The sequence below is a fragment of the Gracilinanus agilis genome, chromosome 2, assembly GCF_016433145.1.
Source record: "Gracilinanus agilis isolate LMUSP501 chromosome 2, AgileGrace, whole genome shotgun sequence".
Taxonomy (NCBI): Eukaryota; Metazoa; Chordata; class Mammalia; order Didelphimorphia; family Didelphidae; genus Gracilinanus; species Gracilinanus agilis.
The window spans coordinates 544,604,110-544,631,713 of record NC_058131.1 but is presented as its reverse complement, the minus strand read 5'-3'; the positions used below and the strand labels follow the sequence as shown (position 1 = coordinate 544,631,713).

Here is a 27,604-nt window from a genome sequence, read left to right as displayed (position 1 = left end):
GAGCAGGGCTTCTTGGCCTCATTTGTGTCATGTACTCCTTTGACAGCCTGGGTAATTCTCAATGTTTTTGAATGCACAATATACATAGGATTACAAAGGAAATTAATTATACTCAGTTATCAACTGCTTTTTTGAGTTAAAAAAAAAACAAAGCCAGTTAAGAACCTCTGGCCTAGGAAGAAGCTTTATAGCAGTGATTCCCAAAGTGGGTGTTACTGCCCCCTGGTGGGTGCTGCAGCAATCCAGGGGTGCAGTGATGGCCACAGGTGCATTTATCTTTCCTATTAATTGCTATTAAAATTTTTTAAAAAATTAATTTCCAGGGGGCTAAGTAATATTTTTTTCTGGAAAGGGGGTGGTAGTTCAAAAAAGTTTGGGAACCACCGATCTATAGTCATTTAAAAGTACCATTTTAGTGTAAGGGTCAAGTTCATTGTTTGAACTTTTAAAACTGATTTCTAGACTGGAATTGGTATAAGGGACCCGAGCCACCCTAGAAGCTAGGCAATACAGTGGCCTTACACATTTTCCAGTAGTATGGCCCCTGGTCAAATTACTTAACCTCCATCCCCCCTCAGTTCCCCCATCTGTAAAACGGGGATAATAATAGCACTTATCAGAATCATCGTATCAAATGGGATACTATTTTGTAAATCACACAGTGCCCAGTACATAGTAGGTACTTAATAAATGCTTTTTTTCTCCCTAGAAAGACTACTTCTGATTCACTTCAGGCATAGAAACGCAGATGTGATCTCTGGGAATTATGATGGGTTTGGGGCCCTTTTGCAAGGAACAGATTCCCCGAGCATCTGGGCAGGCCCTGCAGTTCCTCTCGTCCTAACCCCTCAGGCTGCTCAGGCTGCAGAGTTATCTTTGGCCTAGTGGGCCGTGCCAGGCCCTGCCCCACAGGGGTGAGCCATCTGAATGTAGGCAATGAAAAGTGAGCCGTGTGAGCGCGCAGAGCAGGCCTCGTGGCCCAGAAAGACAAGAATACCAGCAAGTCATATCAGATGCACAGGTTTAATTTTAAGCAAAACGGCTACCACTGTGATTTGTGATCTAAGGCTCCGCAGTGTTCAGAAAACGCTTTCCTAGCACTTGCATTTTGGGGTAGGTATAGAAAAAGGCTGACAACTGTAGAAGAGGAGGTACGCAGCGGCAGTCTGGACTGAAGAATCTGGAATCTCACAAACTCGGGTGTCGTCAAAGCTATACCAGGTCTGGCTAACTGTGTTCTTGCAGAATGCCGTGTAGTGGCCGCCATCTAGATCACCGAAGTGGTTCTGAAGGAGAGAGAGATGTTTAGCCGGGTTTGGCGTCTGGTTTTTCTTTCTGTTTGCGAAGATTTTCTCACTACAAAGAAATCTAAGGAAAGACTGTTTTCCATTAGAAATGACTGTACTAAATTTTAGGTCATTCATAAGGAATTAGTAGAGTGAAAGTTTAAAGGACTTCTGGTGCTGATCGTGTTTCTGGGCCGCTGGGACTGCCAACAAACGGTGTCCCCTGAGGCCCTCGGATAGTTCAGGCTTTACAAACAGGATGACAGCTTTTGGAAGCACACGGCAAATGGTTTTTAGTGAGTAGAGCCGCTGTTGGGACACCTGAGGTTTCATTAGAGAGAAGAGCTGAGATATGAATGGGGGGAAATCACTTACAAAGAGGCCTGTAAACATACACACGATGCTGCGGTATAACGACCAACCACACGAATGCTGGGAAATTTAAATCATTGGAATGCTATTGGATTGATAGGGTTCAAGGAAGTCTCACTGAGAAGACACGACAGCAATTGCAACATACTCGTATAGAAAAAGTTACAGAAATTTTTAATTAGGGAAATGTAATGTATGGATGCTGGAATATTAAGGCAGATGCTCGTGTGCAACTAGGTTTGCGTGACCAAGGTAGAAAACATATGGTTTTACGTTACACATTAGAGTTTTGAGGGTAAAAATTGTTTTTCTCCTGATGGCCCACACAGTCATTTCAGAGTGATTTTGTTTTGAGATCTGATTGATCTGATCGCCTAAATCTTTTCTTTAGTTCACACTTCTTTTCATATTTCCTAAAAGTTAATGATTCTAATAGCAAGAAAGGATGGCTAGTTTAAAAATCTGTAAGTCTGTAAAACTAAGTCTTTTAATGTGAATAAGCATCTCCCCCTAAAGTTTTGAGTACAACTTTTTCTACTCTACACTAGAATTTCTCTAAACAGCAATCCCTATAACCAGATACTGGGTCAGAGGAAGTGATAAGTCAATTTGTGAATTCTTAAAGACAAATTAAGCATATCAGACATTCAATTTTCGATGACAGACAAGGGTACTACAGTTTTTCAAACAGGAAAAGGAAGAGTGGCAAAATGCTACTAAAGGTAATTTTTTAAGTAGTGTTCAGAAAGGACTAGAGATGAGATACTAGCTGGAAAAAAAATCTCTTCCCCAGAATCTTTCACTTCACTCCAATATACTGCTATTATCTTTCCTTTTAGGTACAATGACACTGGTAGGAGCCCTGGGTACTCCACTCCAAATAAACTTGGCACTTCTAAGCTATTCAGGACCGACTCCAGGAGCCCAATTTCTAGCACCAAGGTGGAATGTAAATTTGAAGTTGGTATTAGCGTCTAGAAACCTGAGGGCAGAGAATGTCTGTTTAGAGGACCAATCCAGATGAAAATCAATTGTTCCTAGTTTTATACCTTGTAACAAGAGATTGTAGAATAGTAGATGAGCCAACAGCTTTCTTTAAAGGTCTTGTGTTACTTAGAGCAATTTGACCTCATTACTCACCACCACTCCACAAAGGCTGTATTTAGGATGTTTCCGAAAAAGTGGATAAATATAAGGAGAAAGATCCAAGTTGTTGAGTGGATAGTGGATATCTGTCCTTAATTTCCTCTTCATTCTACCCTGACAGTCAAACCTAAGGAATGGAAATAATGTAAATATATGGTAAACGCTCCATTCGATGATTCCACATTTGAACAATGTCACCCATATTTTCTGCTTCACAGAAACCAGATGAGTTTCTTTAAATAATTTACCAAAATTCAATGATTTACAAAAAGTACATGAAGCAAAAACCAGTAATTGATTTTTGCTCTGTAAAAGTCCTTTTTAAAATAAGAAAAACAATTCCTATAAAGTAATTCCACTCTAATGCAAAGGGGAGAGATTCAGTGCCAATATAAATTTTAATGGAACAAAATGGATATTTTGCCAAGGGATACTTTACCTGAATTCAATTACTCTTCCCTATTCAGGGGTCTAGAAAGAGCTATGGGGCTTCCCATGGGGGGAAAAATGAGTTAAAGCTCTCCCAAAAGATTGCTCAGAGCAGTTTATAACACTGAGAGGCCAAGTGACTTGCTCAGGGAAACACAAGTTACGCCAGTCTTGAGGCCACATCTCTGCACCTTCCTCAGAAATTTTCAGAAAAACATTTTCCTGGGGAAAATATTCTCTAGGAGGGTCAGGATATCATTAGAATGAAAGCTCCTTGAGGACAAGGGCCAGATTTGTATATTAATACAGTGCCTAGTACCTAGGATGTCCATGAGCAGTCGGAGAGGGATCCAACAGAATCAACTCTTCCCTCTTTGTCCATTCCAACCACTAAAAGTCCTGTCCCTACCAGTCCCTATTTCTCTAGTTCTCTCCACTCTCCCTTCTCCAGGCCACTCTATAACACCTCACCAGACTGAACAGGGAAAACACTGTCTACCTTGTCTAGTTCCCATTTATATCTGGATGCCTTTCTTAATCTTTTTCCCAACAATGATGCCAAGTAAGGTCAGTGGTTGGCTAACAATTGGCCGTAAGGCAGTGAGGTGGTGCAGTATATAGAGAGTTAGTCCTGAAGTCAGTTAGACATGAGTGCAAATCCAGCTTCAGAAATCTAATAACTGTGGCTCAAGTCATTTAGCCTTAGCCTCAGTTTCCTTATCTGTAAAATGGGAATCAAAATAGGAATTGCCTCCCAGGTTTGTTGTAAGGCTCAAATGAGGGAAAAAAAATTGTATTAAGTGTTTAGCACACTGTTTGGCACAGAGCAAATGCTATTTAAATGTTAAAATTGTTATTATTAACTAATTAACTTATTAAATGTTAATATTTCCCAGTGCACAACGGAATGAATAAAGGACATTGCCCAAGAGTCTCAAAATAAATGCTTGATGAATTAAATTGAATCTCAGGAGAGAGTCATTTTTTTTTACTGTATAACCAATAAATATTTACTAAGCATCTAATATGTGTCAGGCACTATGGTATGTGCTGGAGATTACAGTAGCCTCATCTCTGTTTCTTTCATTTCATTAGCCATCCCCAGAATTTAAGAAGATCCCCTTCTTTCCATCTCTCTACTTAGCACCGTCGGCCTCTTGGCTCCTTCCCCCAGAATTTCATGCCCTGTTCCTTCCTAGATGCTTATCATTTTGTAGAAGTGCGCCTGCCTCATTTCCTCAGTGCCCCGAGGGTGTCTCACTCTTTATTATATCCCCAGCAAAGAAAAGGATGGTGGTAAAATTTTCAAAGCGTTTTTACATACCTCACTTCATAGGAAACCATAGAGCAATTCTGTGACTTGGGTGTAATACTAGCTAGATAGAATCGGACAGTGCTTTCAGGTCTCTCATGTCTACGTCAAGCCTTCAGGGAGCACCTAAGCACTGAGGGTTCAAAGAAAGGCAAAAAGGAGTCCCCACCCTCCAGGTGCTCATCTAGCAGGGGCGACGACGCGCGAACACGACACATACGAGAGGGAGAGAACAGCAGAGGGAAGGCCTCCGCCGGGGCACCAACAAAAGCTGCTGAGACTCAAAGGAAGCCGGGAAGCAGCGATGAGGAGGGAGAGTATTCCAGGCTCAGAAAACACAATGGAGGAAGGCGGAGAAGACGGGAAAGGTAGGAAAGAGCCCAGTTGTGAAGGACTTGAATGATAACCAGTGGAGTTCATGGGGTGACGTGGTGGGACTGTGCTTTTGGAAGACGGACTAGAACAGGAAGAGACTCGAGGCATGTATTGCGATAGGCCAAATGGGAGTGGATGGGATCCTGCTCCAGGGTGAAAGAAAAGAACATTTTAAGAAATGTTACAAAGGGAAAAAACAAGTTCTTTTCAACTGAATGGATTAGAGGGAGGGAGTGTGAGTGAGAAGTTGAGGTTGACCCTGGGTGATAGCGTCAGAAATGGGGAAATTGGGAAGAAAGGAAAATTTGGGGGACAAAAATGAATTCTTTTAGACATGTTGATTTTCAGATGTCTATGGAAGATCCAGTCGGAGATGTCTAAAAGGCAGTTGTAAATGTGAGACTGGAGGTCGGGAGAGCGGACAAATAGATCTGAAAATCATCTTCATAGAGATGATCATGAAATCCGTGGAAGCTGATGAGAACGCCAAGTGAAAGAGGTTAGAGGGAGAAGAGGGCCCAGGACAGAACCCACATCAGCAGTGATGGTCTAGAAGAAAACTGAGGAGGGAATAGATTGGTAGAAGAATCAAAGGGTGGTGTCACAAAAACTTAGAGCGTAGAGAATATCAAGGCTGCAAAGAGGTCAAGAAGGAAGAGGACTGAGCAAAGGCCATTATAGTTGGCAACTAAATCACTGGGGATAATTGTGGAAAGAACAGCTTTCAGGTAAATGACAAGGTTGGAAGCTCAACTGCAGAGTTAAGGAGTGAGAGAAAAGGAAGTAAAGGCACAAGATGTAGATGGTAGATGACTTTCAAGTTTATCTACAAAAGGGAGGAGGAATAGAGAACAATAGCTAGAAGGGATGGACAAATCCAGTAAGGGTTTTTTCAAGATGGAGATATAAGAGCATGTGTAGGCAGTAGGGAAGCAACCAATAGACAAGGAGAGATTAAAAATTAGTGAGAAAGAAAAAAAGTTAGAAGGGGAAGTCTTCTATAAAAGAAGAGATGGAATAGGGTTCACTTATACATAGATGGTTTGCCTTGACACAGAGAAGGGCCACTTCTTGTGAGACCGAAATGGAGGAGACAGTAGCAAAAGTGATGTGATGAGAAAGGAGAAGTCAGTGAATGGCTTCAATTCTTTCAGGAATTATGAGGAAAGTTTCTCAATTGATAGAGCAGGGGATGAGATGAGTAAGGAATGACAAGGCTTAAAGAGGGATGAACAGATTTTGTGAAAAAAAAAAAAAAAAGTCGCTGTAGTGAGGGGAATAGTATATTGATCAGGCAGGTATAAAGCAATTGTCTTGCAGCGAACACCCATTTTGAGATTTAAGTATTTGTAGCTGGGATTTGTGATTTTCTCCAACTTCATCAGTCACATGAGTATAAGTGAAGGCAGGAGATGGTGGAAATATAATGCAAGGCTGAAATCTGGCAGGGTAAGATTTTCAATAAGAAAAAAGAACGAGGGACTCGAGAGAAGAGATAGGGTCAAATGGGAAAGAAAAGAGAATAGCCATTCCTAGTGACAGCCTGTGAAAGAACTGGGAAGAGGAGAGATTGGAGATCTTGATGAGGATGAAGAGCAGAGTTTAGAATTGCAAGGCAGAGGGAAAAGTGGAAAGACAGATTATTATCAGAGAAAGTAGTTTGAGTTCATGAACATTGAAATGTGGTCCTCACAACGTTGGTCAGAGGCAAGTTTTGAACTCGGGTCTATCTAATTCTGAATCCATCTCTCCATCCACTGTGCACACAGCCACCTCAACAATATTGAAGATATTGTCCTTATTTTACACATGAAAAAATGAGGATCAGAAAGATTAAGTGATTTACTTATGCTCACACAGCTAGTGTTAGAGACAGGATGTGGACCTGAGTCTTTCTAGCATTTTGCCACAAATAATTAAGCTCACTAGCCTATGATTTGCACATTCTACTGGTTTCCCTTTGTTTGAAATTCCCCTTAGACATTTTCCCTCCTCTAAACCAGCAGAACCTCCACTTTTCTACACTGCCTTTCAGAGACCATTGACAATAACTCAACAATCACACCAGCCAATTCTTTGAGCATTCCAGCATGGAATTCAAGAACAGGTGACTTAAACTCATTCAAGAGAAACTTGGTCCTCTCCTACCACCACCTCTAATGTGTCATTTTCCTTGGCAGAGAAAATAGTAAAATTAGAATTGAATCGTTCTGCCTTTTCTCCATTTTCTGTTATCCTCTCCTAAAAACAACAGTCCTTTCTCTTCTTTGATCCTTCTTTTTCCCCAGATAGCTAATAATACCCCTTTGTTGTCTGCAGCATTCTTCAGTCTTAGCTTGGATTCTTGACACTTCATGAAGGAGTATGTCACTCATTTGTATTCATTGTCCATTACAGGTCCCTGACTGTTACTTGTCTTTTGGTTGGTCATTGAATTCTCTGTGAATCCACACAGATTTCTCTAGACAGCCGCCTTTTTTCTTCCTTTTTGGAATTGTTTCTGTTTTTAACTTCAAATTTTCATTCTTGAAGGCAAGTCCTATAGAAGAGGGCAACTTTCCCTGTGGAATTTTAAGCCATGGGATTCTACGTCTCCTTGCCCTGCATCCTTGGTTCCTCTCTGTCACAAATTCTAACACGGAATGGTCATTTCCTCCCTTAAAGCTTTCATTTCTCTTTCAGGAGGCAGTTCCCCTCTGCCTTTACCCTTGCTAGTCAGAATCAGATCCAAAGCAACAGTTATCCTTCTTCCTTTCCTTACCTTTTGAAGGATGAAACAGGAACTGTTCTACTTTTGGGCAGAGAGTTCTAGCAGATATCCTGATAAATGAAGAAACCCACCACAACTGTATCATTCATGCCCCTGTGCCTAGGCTTGTGATCTATTTTCTAAACTCATCTTCCTTTTTTGAGATGATCTGTGGCATTTTCTCACAGCATTTCTATTTTTCTCTTCTGATTTTTACCCAAGTGCTTCCCACCATACTTTCCCCTTCAAGTTTCTAACTTTTCTCATGAGTATATTTTCCTAATATACAAAGCCATCAGTCCCTTCCCTTCATCTATCTCTTCCATGTGAATAATGTATATCCTTCCAGAGCCATATTCTACCTATAAATTCCATCTCATCCATGCCCATTGCTACGAGATTGTTTGTCTCTGTGGGATTTCTGATTCCTATTAAATACCCATACTTTGTGCATTCATATAATAAAATTCTGAGATCTTGGTTTTAATGAGCACATTTCTTCCACTTTGTCTCTAAATTATTGCTTTTCTCTCCTGCCATTCTTCTTCCCATGTTATAGTTGCTACTATGTCATCTAGATTGGTAAGTGAAAAGCATTTTTCTCCTCTATCCCTTTTCAAGTTTAAGACCTTATTAATCAGATTTAGAAGAGTTTAGGCAAATATATGTTTTACCCTTTCCCATTTGGTGCACTCCATGGTTGGTGAATCTTATTGGATGATGATCTGAGTGGGCAGCAATATTTAAAGACACTTTCATATTAGAACAGAGAAGCACTTGATCTCTATATTTGGTTAAAATTGTTTCAACTCCCACCCACTCTTGAATAAGCCAAGATAAGCAAGAGCTATGTGTCATTTGTGGTGGCAAAAGGATGGTGTGGGGAACTTTGGTGATGGGGCAATGGTATTTAAATGATAATTTAATTATATAACCAATCTTTTATCTTAAGATAAGACTTCCTTTAGATAAATATGCTCAATTCCAAGAACCGGTGAATTGGCCCAGGACTAACTTTGACTTATACAACCATCCAGATGCTAGTTTTCTGGTCCATTTCAATTTTTTGAATTATGCCTAAATATGGCCAAGAATCCATACCTCTTTAAGTGAAAAATAACTGTCTTTGGTGCTTTGGCTATACTTGCTCTGACAGCTGCGTCTTGCTTGGATTCGCAGAAAGCACAATGAATTTGGTTATTCCAGGTGAGTGTATCTTGTTGAAAAAAGCATCCAAGACATTCCTGTTGAGAGAAAAACATTTAGTAAGCAAACTTGGAAAAAGGAACCTGAATTGCAGATCAGAGCCCGCCATCTTTCACTTTATTTCCTTCGTGAGTTTTTTTGTGTCTTTTGTCACAGCCTGGGGAATAGGGAAATATGTATTGCATGAAAGCACTAGTAGAACCTGTATCTGAAAATTTAATGCTTTGGGGAGGGGTGAGAGGGAGGGAAGTAGAGAATCTTAGTCTTAAAAAATGAAAGTTAAAGGAAAACAAAAAAGAACCTGTACCCTCCTCAAACTAGAGCTTTGTTAGCGGCCAAGGAAGCCACCCCACTGCAATGTGACTGAGGAGGCAGAGACACAGGACTTGGAGCATTTCCCTTGTGCCACCCCCAACAGAAAGCTGCTACAGAAGCACTTTATATCGAATTCCAATCTACTTTCCTCTAATTTTTACTCAAGATGAGTGAATGAGGAAAATCAAGTGCAGATTATTTCAAGCAATCTTGGAATTAGCCCTTCGACTATCACCCAGGTGAGTGAAAACAAAAAAAAAACCCTGATTTCATTTATTTTTCGAGATACATAATTACTATGCAGAAATCAGACTGACCATAAACTCAAGATGGGCTGGTCCGCCTAGGGATGCTTAATTTATAAAGCTGCTTTATGGGGTTAAAAAAAAAAAAAGATGGGGAGGGTGTGATGGAGGCCAGGATTCAAGAAAATTTAAATGGGCTGGAATGATGGGATAGAAATTTAATAGGGACGAATGTAAAGTCTATTTCTAAAGATTTTTTTTAAAAAAGGTGTTTTTATTGTTTTGTTATTAAACTCCTAGCCTTAGAATTGATGGCTGCTCTTGCTAATAATAACAGAAAACACCAGCAGGTGAGGGGGCTTGAGATGGTCTCCTTCAGGAATGCTTAAGCTCTTCTCTGAGGGAGGGCACGATCACATCTAAACATTGCAGAGATTTTCAGAATGCAAAGAGCAAAATAAGGGCTAATGAACTTAGAAGATTCGTTTCAGCTGGATCGTAAGAGTAACTTGCAAAGCATGAAGTCTGCCTGAGAAGGCCTTCGGATGTCTCAGCAGGTACTTAATGCTCTCACTCGGATTCTTCCCTTGGAGCCATGTAGGCTTGGCTCTAGAACACAGATCTAGACTCGGAGGGGAGATTGGGGGGGGGGGGTTCTAGAGCATCATTGGGTGGGAATTAGAATTATCTGAAGTTGGGCCCTGGGAACGCATGTATTTGCTTCTCAAGGTCCTGCAACATCTTGAGAGGAAAGAATTAAAACCAGCTACGCAGCCGCAGGGGTCAAGCGCTCTCCCATTCCCGTTTCTGCACCTCCGGGAACACCTGCGGATCCTCGAGGACAGGGTCCGGCGGCGGGAAAAGGGGTCAGAGATGGGGCGGGGGAGGAAGCGCTAGCCGGACATCCCAGTGGTCCAGTGTGGCAGCTGGCCAGGGAGCCCTAAACTCTGGGCCCTCTCCGGATCTTCTCTGCTTGGGGAGCTGAGCCAAACGGGCCTGCCCTGCCTCTGTTCTCTTTCAGGTGGGGCCAGCAGCGGTTTGCATTGCCAGCTCACTGCCGGCGAGTAGGGACGCTGCAGGAAGACGTGCCACGCTGGATCATCTCCTACAAAGTGAGTACCTGAAAGTCACCTCGCACCATCCAGGGTGGCGAGAGCATGAAAGCGGACCTGGTGTTCCCCCGGAATAAAAGGCCTCCCCGGGCATTTGGGGGGATGTTACCCCACTTATGGTATTGGAAAACAGCTCCAAAAAATACCATCTTACCTTCCGTTTTAGAATCAATAGTATCGGTTCTGAGGCAGAAGAGCAGGAAGGGCTGGGCAATGGGGGTTAAGTGACTTGCTCAGGGTCACACAGCTAGGAAGTCTCTGAGGTCCTATTTGAACCCAGGACCTCCCGTCTCCAGGCCTGGCTATCTACCAAACCACTTAGCTGGCCCCAGAAAGTGGTTTCTTGAATGCTTCAGGGGTTAGACCGGTGGTTCCCAAACTTTTTTGGCCTACTGCCCCCTTTCCAGAAAAAATATTATTTAGTGCCCCTGGAAATTAATTTTTTTTAATTTTAATAGCAATTAATAGGAAAGATAAATGCACCTGTGGCCATCACCGCCTCCCTGAATCGCTGCAGCAGCCACCAGGGGGCGGTGGCACCCACTTTGGGAATCACTGGGCTCAAGGAGCCGGCGAGGGGGAATGAATCGTTTTAATGGCAAGAATCATTCTTCGCCCTCACCAAGCCGTCCCGGCTCTGGGCACACGAACGCTCCCGACCCCTTAGGCAAAGGCCCTGCGTTGGGGCCCGGATACCCACCTGAAGGGAACATTCACATTCTGATGGAATCGGAAGGGAGAGGACGGTGAAGACTTCGTTCTTGTAGGTACAGTTTTCACACTTCAAGCACACGATGTCGTAGTTCAGCTGCCCCTCAAAAAGCCGCGTAATGATGGAGGATTCACTAGACGCCACCTTCCTGTAGCACTTCGTAGTCACTTTCTCGTGTGGTTTTTTCCGACGATACTATAGGAATCCCCCAATACCCACCCACCCCCCCGAAAAAGAAAAGCACATGAGCAATTGGCAATAAAACGGAACTCTCCATAAGTGAGGACGAGCGCTTGGCCGTCGGCCTACGAGGAACTTCTGACAGCGATCAAGGGAGATTTTTCTGATTTCCTCCTTTAAAGAAGAAGACTCTGATCCTGAGATAAAAGAACAGATCGCCAGAGGCAGCGAGGCCGGATAGAGTCTGGAAGACCTTCATTCAAATATGGCCTCAGACACTTATTACTGGCTGTGTGACCCTGGACAAGTCATTTAACGTCTACCTGCCTCCGTTTCCCCCACTGTAAAATAGGACCATTAGATGTTTCTCATTAGGACGGAGACCCTGCTACTTATTGTGAATTATATATGCTTTTCTGCTGATGAAGGTGCTGGGAACCCAGGATACTCTCAAAATTGGGGCAAATCCACCGGGTAAGAACACAAGGAATTGTTTTCTCATCAACAGGACTTATAAATGTCATCTAAACATTCACACAACAACCTTGATTATTGCAGATTATATATATATGTATATATATATATAATATGTGATATCTCTACGTGGCATTGATTGGATGGTGGAAAGTTTCTGGAATCTTATGGGTATTATGTTAAATAACGTGACTAGCACGGGGGCTCTGGGCTCTCTCGGATTCCCGGGGCATCAGCCACCACTCCTGTTCCTAATTATTCCCTCTTTCTCCGGAGGGACGCCAATCCCGCGTCCGCCCAGGCTCCCCACCTCGGAGGCATCCCTCACCGAGTCTCCCTCACACCGACCACATTTCGGGGGATACCGAGCATGGCTGTTCTAACTCAAAATCTCCCCCCGTCTGCCCCCTGCTCTTCCCCCGGGGAGCCCCTTCTCAAGTTCGGGGCCTCTTCACGTCCTCACTGGCCTGTCTGCCTCCTCCGATCTAGCCATCCCCCATATGGGTGGCAAATTGTCCTCACGAAAACACACGCCTGACCACGTCTTTCCCTGCTCACAAGAATGGAATAAAAACTGTTCGGCATCGAGGGGTTTTGGTCGTTTGTTTTTGCCTGGCCTCAACCTTTCTTTCCAGACCGATTTCACAATGACTTCTTTGGCACACACTCTGCATTCCAGCCAAAGCAGCCTCCTTGCTTTTGCCCTACACGTGGCAGGTCATCTCCTGTTTCTTGGCACAGGCAACTCCCTCACCTTTACCTCTTGGACTCCCCTGAGCTCAAGCACTGCCTCTTCCATGAGGCCTTTCTCCATCCCTCCACCGGGGATGGTTTGCTTCCTTTGCCCAGAAATGACATATCATTTATCCACGAACCCGTGGAAACCCGTTTCTCATCCGTGTAAGGATGGGATTTGTGCAAGGGGGATGGGACTAGTTTCACTTTTGTGTCTGTATCCCCAGGGCCCAACACAATGCCTGGCACACAGTAGACATTTAAGAAATGTAGTTTCATATGCTTAAAAAAAAGGAAAAGAAAAGCAGTTCACTCTTCGCCTTGAATTCAAATTCCTACTATAGTGGGAAGAGAAACTAGCTGCTCTTTGGAAATGACGGGGGCCAATTCCTTTCCCTTCTAGTCCATCATTTCGAGATAAGGGAGCCAAAGATCTGGATGGCAGAAGTGGCATTCCCTGCATTTCTCCTCTCAAACTGCCCCTTCTCTCCATCTTTTCCTGAGGGTCAAAGGAATGAAGCTAGTAGGGACACGTAGATGCTAAAGTAGAAGTGACATCAGTAGAGGAAAAAAAATCAATTCATTTTTCCAGAATGCCAAAGGGCAAAGGTAACGACAGAAAGCAGAAATCTAAGGTTTGCAAATATAAGCTTCATCTGGCCAGGACTTTTTCATTTTCTCTTGTATCCTTATAGTACCTACAGTGCTTGGCTTATATTAGCTGCTTAATAAAATCTTGATTGATGGGGAAAAGGAAGAAGAAATCCAAGATGAAGAAGAAAAAACTAGGATAACAGTGAATAGAGATAATGATTTTCCCCACCCCGCTCCCATCCCAAGCAAGTGCCAAGGATTTCTAGAACAAGCAAAGGAATTGGAAAAGCTGCAACAATTTACTTATTATAATTATAATAGATGCTTATTGGCCGTGCAGCAGCAGAGGTTAGAGAGAGACGGGCAGCAGTGATGAGAGCAGCAATAGTGAGGGAATGAATGGATTCCTAAGGAAACAGGGCAGTGCTAAATATCAAGTCAGGGAGAAGCGCTATCTTTGTCCTCTGTTTGCATCCCTAGTGCTCAGAGGATTAAATGTCCTCTATCTGCCAGGCATAGTCCATAGTGTGCCTCAGTGATTCCCACAGTGGGCACCACCGCCCCCCTAGTGGGTGCTGCAGCAATCCAGGGGGTGGTGATGGCCACCGGTGCATTTATCTTTCCTATTAATTGCTATTAAAATTTTTTAAAAAATTAATTTCCAGGGGGCTAAGTAATATTTTTTCTGGAAAGGGGGCAGTAGGCCAAAAAAGTTTGGGAACCACTGGTGTGCCTAGCGCATAGTAGGCACTTGGTAAATGTTCATCAACTCACTCTTTTATCAAGTTTCTATTTCTTCACAATGTAGTCAGGCTTTTCCCATGAGTAGTTGTTGTTGGGTTTTTTTTGTTGTTTTTTTTGGAGGGAGGGACTGGAAACTAAGCCATCTTATGGGGAAAAAGGACTAAGAAGTGTCATTCATTAAGAAGGCTGTCTATCATATTTCTTTTTTGCTTTACTGAAAGGAGCTGAGATACTAGGCTTCTTTGTCATTATTCTGAACTAATATTCTGGAATATTCTGGGCTAAAATACTCAGTAGAATCCTTGGAGGATTTGGAAGAGGAAAAATTGTATACTTCTAGGCTAGAGCTAAAACAAGCTAGATTCTGAGGAACCCCAAGGCAGGTGCCAGTGGGACCAAAGTGAGCTTTTGTGAGGGTAATGAATCTGGGTCCAGTGTCAATATACAAAGTTCTAGTTCTGGGTGGAGAGTCTGCACCATGTTTATAAAACAAGGGGAATTTTTTTTAAGGTCAAGTATAATTATGTCTAAATAATAAAGTCTAGCCCAATGCCTGTCTTATGGCATAGTGGCCACTTTCTACTGACCTTCTTCAAAGCCTCATGAAGTTCATTCAGGACATAAATCAAGAATTCCTGGGCATCTTGCTGTGTCCTCTTCAGAAATGTTGGATAGATTTTTCCAATGGCTGTCCGAAACACTTCGGGTGAGACACAATCTGAGTCTCCAAGCCACATGTCTGTCATCAGATATGCAAAAGCAGTGGCAGCCTCACCACTGTCTCTTCCAAAGGAGAAAAGGAACAGATAGTGTTGTTTGATTAAAGCTACGAACATATACTTAAATACTTGAACACAGAGCAGGAAACTCAAAGGAACCCTCCCTCCTTCCTCTGAAGACTGGCTGCTCCAGAGAAGAGGGCAGAGTCTGATCTCCCATGGCAAGCCTGGATGTTTTTTTAGCTTTGTAGCTATAACCTCCACCAAGTTGCTCAACATTTTAAAGAAGGAAGAATCTTGAGTTTCAAAGTAAACTCACTTTTTAATTTAATTTTTTATCCAAGATCTACCTTTTCTCCCTCCTAACCCCATTGACAAAGCAAGAAAAACAAAAGCCCCTGTTCCAAACATATAAACTCAAGCAAAATAAATGTCTATAATAATCATATCTAAAATATACACACATGTATATGGCATGGATATATATACATATATTAATCAATTTTACCTAGACCTATCTTTCTAGCTCTCTGTCTGTCTGTCTATCTATCCATCTATCTGTCTCTCCATCTCTATCCCTCTATCTATCTATCCATTCATCTATCTGTCTATCTATCTGTCTGTCTATCTGTCTGTCCATCTATCTACGTCTGTCCATCTATCTATCTATCCATCTATCTGTCTGTTTATCCATCTCTATCTATCCCTCTATCTGTCTGTCTATCTATCCATCCCTCTATCCATCTCTCTGTCCGTCTGTCTCTCTCTCTCTCTCTGTCTCTCTCTCCATCCATCAGGAAGTGAGTAGCCTGACAAACAGACTTACTTTTGGAGAGCAGTGATGTACTTTCCGGAAAGAAAATACTCCACCAATGGAGTGATACTGCAGAGACATTGCAAGATGGCATTCATGTAGCATGTGTTGCCTAGGTTACGAAGACCTGTCACACCTTGGGAGTGCTGCTGGGCCATGTTAGACTCTTTGGCAGAGCTGCTGTCACTATAATCTGTACATTCTGTGCTGTGTTTATGCCAGAGGGAAAGAAAAAATAATATTTTGAGGGGGCACGATGAGTACAATTCAATTCAATTGAACAATCTTTGTTAAGTGTCTATTAAGGGGCTGGGGGACAAAAATAAAAGAGTCCCTGCCTTCAAGGAGCTTATATTCTTAGGAGAATAATATAGGCATGCAGATAAGGAAATGCAAGGGAATCACAGAGAGACAGAGGTAGAGAGAAGCCAGCAAGTGAAAATAGCTGGATTATAGACTCGGTAGGGTCAAGCGCGATCCTGCTGCTGATCTAGACCACGGGGATGTACGGCCAATCTGATGAACCTGCACAGTTGACTTCTATGCTGCTTAGACAAAATGCCTACGTCTCATCTCTGCCATAAGATGCAGGGACGTAGATAGAATAAACAAACCAGAGCAGGGTTTTTGTCTTCCTTAAGTCAAGGGAATATAGCCCTTCCAATGCCCAGAAAATGAAATGAAAAAAGAAATGGCTTTTCTCAGGCCTGCAAGGAGCTCAAGGCCCAGGTCTTTGGACTTAAGTCAAGCCTGATGGGCTGTTTTTCCTTCATGCCAAGAGCCTCTTCTTGGGGAGAGGAGCAATTGTAATAGATCAAGGCTAAATGGAATGAAAGATCTTTTTTATCTGAGATGCTCTTGGCCACAGGGTCATGGAGCTCAAAATCTGTCATTGGTGATTCTTCCTCCAACATACAAAAGGGCTGCTGGAATGCTCTTCTCTATGCCATATGCCTCATTTCCTACTTGTAGTTTATCTTCAGAAGTGTTTGAAAAGTACTCCTTTTTAGGTAAGTACTTTTAGGGAGAAAGGGTAAGTATAGTGGAAAGAGCCCCAATTCTAGAGTCAAAAGAAAGATCTAGGGTTCTGATCCCACAGGGTACCCTTTACCACCTCAGTGATCTTAGGCAAGTCACTTCTTTGGGCCTCAGTTTCCTCATTTGTAAAACAAAGAGGGTAGAACTACAAATTCTTTGAGGTTCTCTTCTAGCTCTAGATTTCTGAACATAGGAAATAGGCCATCAGGGTGCCTTTTCTCTGTTTCATGGCAAGGGAAACCACTTAGGCCAGATGCTTTCAAGAATTGTATTGAATATATTATTGTTGAGGTGTTCAGTTGTGTCCCTGGGTAGCATACTGTCCATGGGGTTTTCTTGGCAAGGATAATGAAAGTGGTTTGCCATTTCCTTCTCCAGCTCATTTTACAGATGAGAAAACTGAGGCAGACAGGGTTAAGTGACTTGCCCAGGATCACATAGCTAAGAAGTGTCCGAGGTCAGATTTGAACTTGGGAAGAAGAGTCTTCCTGATTCCAGGTCTGGCACTCTCGCCACTGTGCCACCTAGCTGCCCCAAATGGAGATCATTTTGTTGTTGAATTGTTCAGTAGTGTCTGACTCTTTATGACCCTGTGGACCATACTGCCTGTGGGGTTTTCTTGGCAAAGATACTGGAGTGTTTTGCCATTTCCTTCTCCAGTGGGTTAAGGCAAACCAAGGTTAAGTGACTTGCCCAGGTTCACACAGCTAGTAAGTTTCTGAGACTTTATTTTAAACTCAGGTCTTCTTGAGTCCGAGACTAGCACTCTATCCACTGCAACAGGATTCTAACATGTCACTATGGGGTGTAGCTACTCTAGCTGCTGTTCATAGTATTTTTGGCAAGGAGGTATTTCAATTATAATCTGCCCCACTGAATATCTCTCTTTTTTATTTCTCTCTGTCTATATATACATATATAATATTAATTATATATAACACATTTAATTTTATTGCTATATGCTATATATGTATTTTGTTACTTTTCTCCCTAGATTTTAGATCATCAATCAGTGGTTCAAGACACTGAGCACACACTTTTGTGAGAAAATCTTTCTAAATGCTGCCTTGAGCCCCTCCTTGCTTCTGAGACAGTCTTCCCCCTTGGCTTAATCCCTTATCTAGAGCACTGTAGAAGAGACAGACTCACAGTACATAATAGATTTTGAAGTCATCAGGAGGACATCTGGAAGCCATGGGGAAGGAGAGTGTTGGGTTGTTACTGCTATTGAGGCTTGTCTAACCTTTTAACTTCATTTCTTTCTCTCTTTCACACTCTCTGTTGACTTGATTTTTAAAAAATAATTTCTATTCCCCCCCCCCAACAGGTAGCTCCAAACTGGTTTTCATCTGTACTTCAGGTACCATTCCAATTTAGAACTTCTGTGCATCATAATCCTATTTCCCCTCAGGATTCTAGCATGTCGCTATGGGATGTAGCTACGCTAGCTGCTGTTCATAGTATTTTGGGCAAGGAGGTATTTCAATTCTAAGCATAACGCTTTTCTCCAAATGGATCTTTTTCTTTTTAATATGCATATAATTCTTAATTTTTTTGTAAGCAAGACTGTTTGTTCTAGTTAAAATTCACTGCTCTGGAAGAAGTATTATTAACTAGAGACTTTTTTTTTTAAGGCAGTTGTTTTATCAGGAAAAAAGCAGTGGTTAGGGGGCAGCGGGGGCAGGGAACAGTGGGAGAATCTCAGATCCTGGAAGTGGGGTGGAATGGACTCCATTTACTGGCAAATGGAAAAACAATTCTTCAGTGTGTAAGTAAAATATAGAAATCCTGTGAGAATGAGAGAGAAAAAAGCAGGCAGAGAAAGAGAGAGAAAAGGAAAGAAGAGAAAGAGAGAGAGAACCAAAAGTGGTAATAGACAAGAAAGAAATGTTCAAGCAGAGTCTTGGTCTAGAATGTTCAAGGGAAGAATTCATCTATCATGTAAGAAACTGGCCCAGGTGACCCTCAAGATCTTTTCCCAACCATAAGATAACATGCCTAGTGGATAGAATCAAAAGAGTTGAAGCAAAATTGAGGGAAGGCCTAGTGAATCAGTAGATATGGAAACCAATATGGGAAACAGGAGCCGTTAGGAAGAGGTAGTGGGAAGAGTTGTGGATTTGGTGTCAGAAAACACTTCTGAAAAGTGTGACTTTGAGATAGGCATTTTAACTTCTTTCAACTGCACTTATTGGCAAAACAGGGAAAATAAACCAAGGACCTCACAGCATAGTGAAGGAAGCCTTCGGCAAAGCACAGAGCCCTCTCTGAAAGTGAATTATTGTTGGTTGACTGAAACCATGTTTACAAGAGAGAAAAATTTCAAAGCTGGAAATGGGATTTTTGGAGGCTGAGCTAATTTGTAGGGAAGAGTGCAAGGCTAGGGAATCATACAAAACACACACTCACACTAATCCCAGAAAGTAGTACTATAAGAATGATTACTCGATCTCTGGGAATGAGCTCACTTTATAGTTTATTTGGCATTTGGGAGATTTCATGACCAAGGGGATCATGAGATGCAAACAGGTTACATCCAATTGGTGGCTAAAGGGCATCTTAGAGAAAATTGGAACTGGATGGGGCAGTTTTTTGTATAATGGTTTTCATGCAGTTCTACATGCAGAGAGGAAGAAGGAATATGCTGCATAAGACCTCACCATCACTGGCTAACATCTGATAACACTGTACCCAATAGCTCTGGCACAGATGTAAACATCAGGAGTCTTTGTTTCTTTGTCCCTTTGCTCCCTAGTCACTCATTATGACACATTTTCCTAGAAAACTTTTAGCTTTGATCTTTCCTTGGTCCTGATTCAAATCATAAAGCTTGAGCCTTAAACTCCTCCCAGAGCCGAGTAGCAAGTCTTACCTTCTCTTTATTTCACCTTCTGGTAGCATCTATATCCCAGAGTTGTTGTGAGAATTGAATGAGATGTTTCTAGAGTGCTTTGCAAATCTTTAAAATGCTATATACACACTAGCTTTTAGAATATTTGTGCTTATTCTGTTTTGCCCTCAAATAGTTTACTAATAGTCTTTATTTTACACACACATCAAACTTATTAGAAGCAAAGGTCTTATATCTAATTTCCTAATATCTGAACTTCCATCTACTCTTCTCCCAAACTATGTTCCAGGACTAAAGCTTCCTTAGCTCACTTTCATTTATTACTTAATTCCCCCTTCATATAATATGGTATGTATATCAATGTAATTTAATAATGATCCAATTGTAATCAGGTAAGCATTCATTTTTGTACATATGATCAAGTACCATCGTAGGTAACGGAAATGCAAAGCAAAAACGAGAAACGGTGGCTCATTGTCAAGGACTGTACATTCCACTAGAGAGGGGGGGATACAAAATATGTAAAGTTATGGAGCCACTGAAGGCTCTTGGTCAGGACAGTGATAGGCTCAAGCTTGAGCTTTAGACTTATTTTAGTAGCAATGTGGAAGGAAGGTTGGAGAAGGGAAGAAACTGGAAGGAAGCAAGAGTCCAATTAGGAGGTTGTTGGAATCAACCAGGTGGGAGATGGTGGTGACTATGACTGGGAAAAAAAAAGAGGGTGGATATAGGAGAGAGATAGGGAGCTGGAACTGATAGGATTCAGCAACTAACTGGATAAAGGCAGTTATAAGGCTCAGAAGGGGAACAGCCAAGGATGACTCCCAAGATTCTGAATCTGAGTGACAGAGAAGATGATTTTGCTTTTGGATATGTAGACCTTGAGATAAATGTAGCTAACATTTATAAAGCATGTTTGCAAAGCATTTTCCATCTGTAATCTCACTTGATCCTCATAACCCTGTGAGGAAGTGCTATTATCCCCATTTTACAGATGAAGAGACAATCAGAGAGGGGTTCAGGTCCCCATTCAGAGTCCCAGGGCTAGTAATCCTGGTTCAGGATCTCCACTCGAGTCTTTATAACTCCAAGCCCAGACTTTCTCACTAATAAACCACCTAATAATCTTGGAGGAGTTAAACCAGCAGTTGTTAATTCAGAACCAGGGCTTGGGAGAGAAAGTCTGGGAGCCACAGGCAAAGATAAATGGAACTCCAGGGAGCTCTTAGGAGATCACCAAGACAAGGAAAGATGGAAACCTGGGATAGAAACTTGGACACCTAAGATGAAGGGGTGGAGAGTAGAGTGGATAGGATATAGATATTGGATCTGGCCAAAAAAAGACTGAGCAGCAGTCAGGCAGATGGAATACCAGGAGAGCAGAGCCAGGAAAACCCAGGAAGAGGATATTCAGATGGAAGGGGTAGGTGGCTGTGTCCTGCTGCAGACATCAAGAAGAGTGAGATTGAAAACAGGTCTTTGCATTTGAAAAGAGAAATTTCAATTGAGTGTCTAGGATAGAAGCCAGACTGTAAGAGGATGGATGAAAAGTGAAGGAGAGGAAAAGAAATATATAGGAATAAAGAATTTTATTTTAGGAGTATGGCACAGAGGAAGAAGATAAGAGATGAATAAAATAGCTTATTAGGGGGCAGGGACAAGAGAAGGCTTGACATGTCTAGGTGTGTTTATAGACAGCAGGGAAGGAGGCAGGAGATAAGAGAATGAAGACAAAGGGGAGAGTGGAAGGTGTGAGTTTCTGGGGGCAGGAGGGGGGTCAGACCATCAGGCCCAAGTGGAGGGGTTGGCATTGGCAGCTCTGGGCCAGAATTTGAATCCAAAGAAATGATGGGGGGAAGTGCTGAGGAGTTTGGGGGGTAGAGAATAGGGTAGGGGGAACTCACAAAAAACGACTTCTATTTTCTTGGTGGCATTGTTTAGATGATTCTTCTTCTCCATCTGGTTTGACCAGTCCTGCATGTTGTGGGAGCATGCTTAAGGCAACAGATAGATACTCTGGGCCATGACCCTGCAGTTGTGATTGTCCCTGAAGGCAACAACATAATAACCACAGTAAAGGAAGGTGCACAGGAGAAATACCTAGGCTGGTGGGGGAAAGGGTAATTTATTTTTGGGGGTAGCCCCAGCTATTTGGCAGTTGCCCAGTGGAGAGAAAGCACTTCATGAACAAATGGTGGTGGTTAAGTTTCCCCTCTTTCTTCTCCTGCCTTTCCCAAAGTGGCTACCATGCTTCAGCCTCTGCTACCTTCTCCCTGTGGAACATCCTCTGCCACGATGACCCCCTTTTCCCAATGGTGAGTTCCTCTTGGGGCTTTCATTTTGGGCAGTGGGGCTGGGTCGGCCCCTTTAAATTCCCCTCTTGCCTCCAGGCTTTCACCAAGGCCCTCCATGGGGTTCCCCCTCCCCAACCCTTTTCAGCCCCCTTATGTGTATTGTTCCCCATCGGAGTGTAGATTCTTGGGCCTTTTCCTTCCAGTATTTGGATCCCCAGGATTTAGCATAACAGCTGGCTCACGGTAAACAATCAAGATTTGTGGCCTAGCCTTACCTTACCTTGCTTGTGAATAGACTGCAAACTCCTGGAAAACAGGAATTATTTTATATTCCTAGTGCCTGCCGCCGTCTACCACCTAGACACAACACATGGTGGCTTAACGTTAGTTCCGTTGAATTGAGAAGACATTTTCTGCTCCTCCTTTTCAGTGTTTGTAGTGCACACAGCCATGTCCTTCTCAGCCAGAGTTGCTCTAGTGGAAAACAAAAACTAGAATGCAACACCTTCAACTTTTTAGGGTCTTCCTTCTTCCCTGAGATGAATTCGCTTCTGCCGCTAACCTGCTGGTTCTGGCTGGGCGCTGGCTGAACGCTTGGGACATCTAACAGCACACTCTCTCCTTTCATTTTCATTCCTCCGAGAGGAGGTTCCAGGATGGAAGAAATGCCACCGTCCTGGCGATGCTGCCCCTGGCCCGCCTTATTTACTTTCTGCTGGGAGTGTGCCGGTAGAATACCAGGAGTTGGTGGTGGACTCAAACGAGGCCCACAAATGGACTTCCGGCCTTTGAAGTCTTCTGGTGACGGGAATCTTCTAAAGCAGCCCGTTCATTCCGCTTTGGGAGAGCGATTTCCCCACCATGGAGCTTATGGTATCTATTCATTGCTGCTAGTTCTTCTTGCAGAGCCAGTAAGAACAAGTATCATTGTGCTTCAGGGACGATTCTCCAAAAGCCCTTCCCATCACTCACCCTCCTCTTATTCCTTGCTCTCTCCTTCCCCTGCCCCAATTTGGGCTCAATTTCCCTCATTTCGTTAGAATGAGAGCTGGCGGGGAGGCAGATCTTTGTCTTACCTTTCTATTTGTATCCCCAGTGCTTAACCCAATGCTTTGCACGTAGATAGTGCTTCCTAAAGGCTTCATTCATTCATTCATTCATTCTAACCAGTCCTCCTATGGCACCAAGTCAAGGGTTTTCATCCTCCATTTCCCGCCTCTGGCAACGTTCCACCTTATCAATGTCTTTCGGAAAATGGGTTGAATCCAGCGTAGTACCCTAGATGAGGTCTGACCAGGGCAGAGCACTTCACCTCCTGGTTCTCTTAATGCAGCCCAAGATCTCATTGGCTTTTTGGGTTGCCATATTGTTGACTCACAATTGACCTTACGATCCTTCGGTGGTGTTTTTTTTCCCTGATCAATTGCTCTCAAAGCACAATCCTTCCGCTTTGTATTTGATAAATTGACTTTCTGAACCAAAATATAAAATATATGCTATACATTTATCTATATTAATTTAGATGATCTTAGTGTTCTTTCCTATTGAAATCTTCCTTTTTGAACACTAGCTTTCCATCAAGTGTGTTAGCTATTTCTCCCAGCTTTGTCATCCACAGATTTGGTACATATATCATATCATAGATCATTGATAGAGATGTTAAAGAGCCCGAGTGTTTGTTTGGGATATTCTAGTATTGTTTTGGTTCTGGTCATTTGACTAATTCTGAATCCACCTATTTGCTTAGCCTACCTCTCTCCGTCCATTCATCAACAAGTATTTATTGTTAAAATTAAACAAAGTAGGAGGTAGCTGGGTAGCTCGGTGGATTGAGAGCCAGGCCTAGAGACGGGAGGTCCTGGGTTCAAACCTCAGACACATCCTAGCTGTGTGACCCTGGGCAAGTCACTTAACCCCCATTGCCTAGCCCTTACCACTCTTGTCTTAGAATCAGTATCCAGTATTGATTCTAAGGCAGAAGGTAAGGATTTAAAAAAAAAAATTAAAGTATTATTTAAATTCTTTTAAAAATCTGCATTCTAAATTTTCTCCCTCCCTTTTGTGCCTTCCTTGCCCACCAAGAAGGCAATATACCAATTATATATGTGAAGTCATACAAAAACCACATTTTTGTATTAGCCATATTGTTTTAAAAATTGTTTGTTGTTTTACATTAAAATTCCCAAGTAGCTCTCTCCTCTTGCCTCCTCACACTAAAGAAGGCATCACTTGACAAAAAAAAGGGTATATAAAAACTATCATTTTTATGTTTATCATTTCTTTTTCTGGAGGTGGATATTCACAAATTATTTTTCAAACATGAGTTCTGTAGCTGTATATAATGTTCTCTTGGTTCTACTTGTTTGATTTTTCATAATTTCACGTAGATATTCCCATTAAAAAAATGAACAAGCTTATTTCTTATGGCACTGTGGGTAGTATTCTATCACAATCATACACCACACTTTCCCCAGCCATTCCTCAACTGATGGACATCCCTCCTTTCCCAGTTCTTTGATACCCCAAAGAGCTGCTTATAAATATTTTAGAACATGCAGTTTCTTTTCCCTTTTCTCAGATCACTTTTTTGAGATATAGACCCAATTGTGGAATTACTGGGTCTGAGGGTATATAGTTTTATGATTCTCTGGGCATAATGCCAGATTGCTCTCTGAAATGGTTGGATCAGCTTACAGTTCAGTGTATTATTAGTGTCCCATTTTCCCATAATCCCTCCAACATTTTTGATTTTGTTCATCATTTTAGACCATCTGACGAGTAGACCTTAGAATTTGTTTTGATTTGTATTTTGCTGATCAGTAATGATTTAGAGCACTTTTTCATATGGCTACATATGGCTTTGATTTCTCCATCCAAAAACTGTTATCTCTGACCACTTATCAATTGAGGAATGGCTCGTTTTCTTGTAAAATTGACAGTTCTCTATATATGGACTTCTGAGAAATTGTCTATACAACTCCTCCACCCCCATTTTCTGCATTCCTTCTAATCTTGGCCATATTAGTTTTATTTGTTTAGAACCTTTTTAATGTAATGGAAATTATCCATTTTATATTTCATAATGCTATTTATTCATAAATTCCTTTCCCATCCATAATCTCATATGTCCTATTTTTTAATTTGCTTATCTTAGTAAATTTGAAATATTGGTCTATATCTAGTTTCTGCCAAATTGTTTTCCAATTTTCCCAACAATTTTTATCCCCCAAACTTGGATCTTACTTTTGTCAAATACAAGGTTACTATATCTTTTACTACTATTTGTTCTCTTCTGCTTCATTGATCTAGCTTTCTATTTCTTAGCCAATACCAGAAAAGTTTTGATAATTACTATGTTATAATACAGTTTAAAATCTGGTATTGCTAGACATATATTAGGCATGTTGTATAAATTTAAAAGGTAAGAAAAAGAAAACAAGAAAACCATATTTCAATTTACACTAAAGAGTTCATTGGTTCTTTCTTTGGAGATGTATAGCGTTTTTCACCACGAGTATTGAAATTTTCTTGGGGCATTGTACTGATCTGAGTAGCTAAGTCTTTCACAGTTGATCATTCATATAATATTGTTGTCACTGTGTAGTGATCTTCTCACTTCTTTCTGCATCAATTCATATAGGTTTTTCTGAAACCATTCTCATCATTTCTTAAGGCGCAGTAGTATACTACAACTTGTTAAACCTTTCCCCTAGTTGATAGGCATCTCATTTTCCAATTTTTTGCTACCACAAAAAGGGATACTATAAATGTATTTATACATATAGGTCCTTATAAGTGTTAAAATTAATGGTTTGGCTAAATATATACAAATTATAAATCTTTTACTTATAAAACAGGTAGGAGTAAAAGTACAGAAGGGTAGAGAAGACATTAGCCTATCTTAACTAAATATTGTTCCAGTGCTTGGCTCAGCCAGGACTTGTTAACCTTCAATCAGAATTAAACTATCTCCAGAAGACAGGAAGGGAAAACCAGCTCTCCACTCACCCAAGACAATGACTGGAACTGAAGGTGACTCCTGAGGCCAACCTTCTTCTTGAAGCCAACTTCTTTCTTGGAGTTCACTCTCTACTACAATCCTTCACCAGACTTCTTCACCATTGACTGCTCAGGGATTTTCATGGCTTTTATGTTGGTTTCCTGTCCCTGCCCCTTTTCATGGGGGCCAATCACAGTTTCCAAATTGTCTGAGTTCTCACTTTTTGGAACCACACCTTTCTGAGTGTGTGAATTCTTAAGTTTCTGGCTTGTTCTTGAGTAAGGTGTGAACTCACGGAGAACTAAGAATTCTTTCACAGTTTTTTTCTTTTTTCTTTAGTCTCTTTGGGATATAGTCTTAGTGAAAATGCTAGGTCAAAGGTTATAGCCCTTTAGGCATAGTTCCAAATTGTTTTCTAGAATGGTTGAACCAGTTCACAATTCCACCAACAGTTCATTCATGTAACTTTTCTCTCAGCCCTTCTGGATTTGTCTTTTTATAAGTTTGAAGTGGTACCTTAGAGTTGTTTAAATTTGCATTTCTCCAATCAATGATGATTCAGCTCTTTTTTTCATGACTATAATTAACTGCTTTCTTCTGAAAATTGCCTTTTCATATCCTTTGACAATTTATCTCTTGGGGAATGGTTCTTTTTATAAATTTGACTCATTTTCTTCTATCTTTGAGAAAAGAGAACTTTTATCAGGGAAACTTACGAAAAATTTTTTGTATTCACTGTTTATGGTACCTTTTATTTTTATTTTTTAAGAGATTTTATTTTTACCAATTACATGTAATAACCAATTTTCCATGTTTTCTAAAGTTATAAGATCCAGATTATCTTTTCTCTTCCTCCTTTCCCTCCCTAGAGATGGTAAGCAACGTGATCTGGGTTATACATATATATTATCATACAAAATATTTCCATATTGCTCATTGTTGTGTAAAAGAATATTCATATAAAACCAAAACCCCAAAAATAAAAACCCACATAAACTATAATGGAAAATAGTATACTTTGATCTGTATTCCAACTCCAACAGTTTTCTATGGAGGTGGATAGCATTCTTTGTCGTTAAGTCCTTGAGGACTATCTTGGATTGTTGTATTGCTGAGATTAGCTGCCTCTATGTCTTTTTTTTTTTTTTTTAACCCTTACCTTGCGCCTTGGAGTCAATACTGTGTATTGGCTCCAAGGCAGAAGAGTGGTAAGGGTGGGCAATGGGGGTCAAGTGACTTGCCCAGGGTCACACAGCTGGGAAGTGTCTGAGGTCAGATTTGAACCTAGGACCTCCCGTCTCTAGGTCTGGCTCTCAATACACTGAGCTACACAGCTGCCCCCCCCCCCCCCCCCCCCCCGTCTTCCTTTTTTTTTTTTATCAGTTTTTTTTTTTGACAGAGATACTGGAGTGGTTTGCCATTTCCTTCTTCAGCTCATTTGACAGGTGAGGAAAATAGGGTTATGTGTCTTGTCTGGGGTCAGATTTGAACTTGGGAAGCTGAGTCTTGACTCCAGACCTGACATTCTATTTACTGCGCCATCCTGGCTCCCCTCTGGTACTTTTCCTGTTCTCCACAATCTTTCAAAGACTGCCAAAAGTGGCTGAGCTCAAATGGCCTTGTTGACTTCCACTCATCAACAGTTGCTGGTGATCTTTCTGGCTACTTATCTGGTACCAGCACCCTCCTAAGTCATTCTTGTTCTGTCCTTTGCAGTCCAAAGCCCCTCTGATATAGAAAATGGTAGAAAAAATTTAGTCTTCTCTTTATCTTCTTTCTTGCCCCATCCATAGATTTTATTGCTTCTTTTATCCTTCTCCTTCCTAATCTTTTTTTTTCAAAACCCTTTCCCCTTTCCCCCATCTCTGTAGCTTTCCTTGTGAGTCTCAGAACTAATTATAT

The 27,604-nt window shown here is 41.6% G+C and overlaps 1 protein-coding gene across 1 annotated transcript; it reads right to left on the bottom strand.

Annotated features, from left to right (window-relative positions):
• Positions 1-1,009: 1,009 nt before the first annotated feature.
• USP50 (ubiquitin specific peptidase 50) lies at positions 1,010-18,934 on the bottom strand. The gene is made up of 7 exons (XM_044665171.1): positions 17,707-18,934; positions 15,532-15,726; positions 14,574-14,769; positions 11,248-11,454; positions 8,771-8,913; positions 2,799-2,931; positions 1,010-1,286 (listed from the first exon to the last, which is right to left on the bottom strand). The coding sequence occupies exons 1-7, from the start codon at positions 17,751-17,753 to the stop codon at positions 1,095-1,097; spliced, it is 1,113 nt and encodes a 370-aa protein (XP_044521106.1). The 5' UTR covers positions 17,754-18,934; the 3' UTR covers positions 1,010-1,094.
• Between the last annotated feature and the right edge of the window lie 8,670 nt (positions 18,935-27,604).

Coding starts and splice junctions, on each gene's coding strand:
- USP50 (XM_044665171.1), bottom strand. CDS start 17,753: ATGGCTTCCAGATGTCCTCCTGATGACTTCAAAATCTATTATGTACT. Junction 2,932..8,770: donor GTTATTTTTCACTTAAAGAG/GTATGGATTCTT, acceptor TCCATTCCTTAG/GTTTGACTGTCAGGGTAGAA. Junction 1,287..2,798: donor ACAGCCTTTGTGGAGTGGTG/GTGAGTAATGAG, acceptor TCTCTCCTTCAG/AACCACTTCGGTGATCTAGA.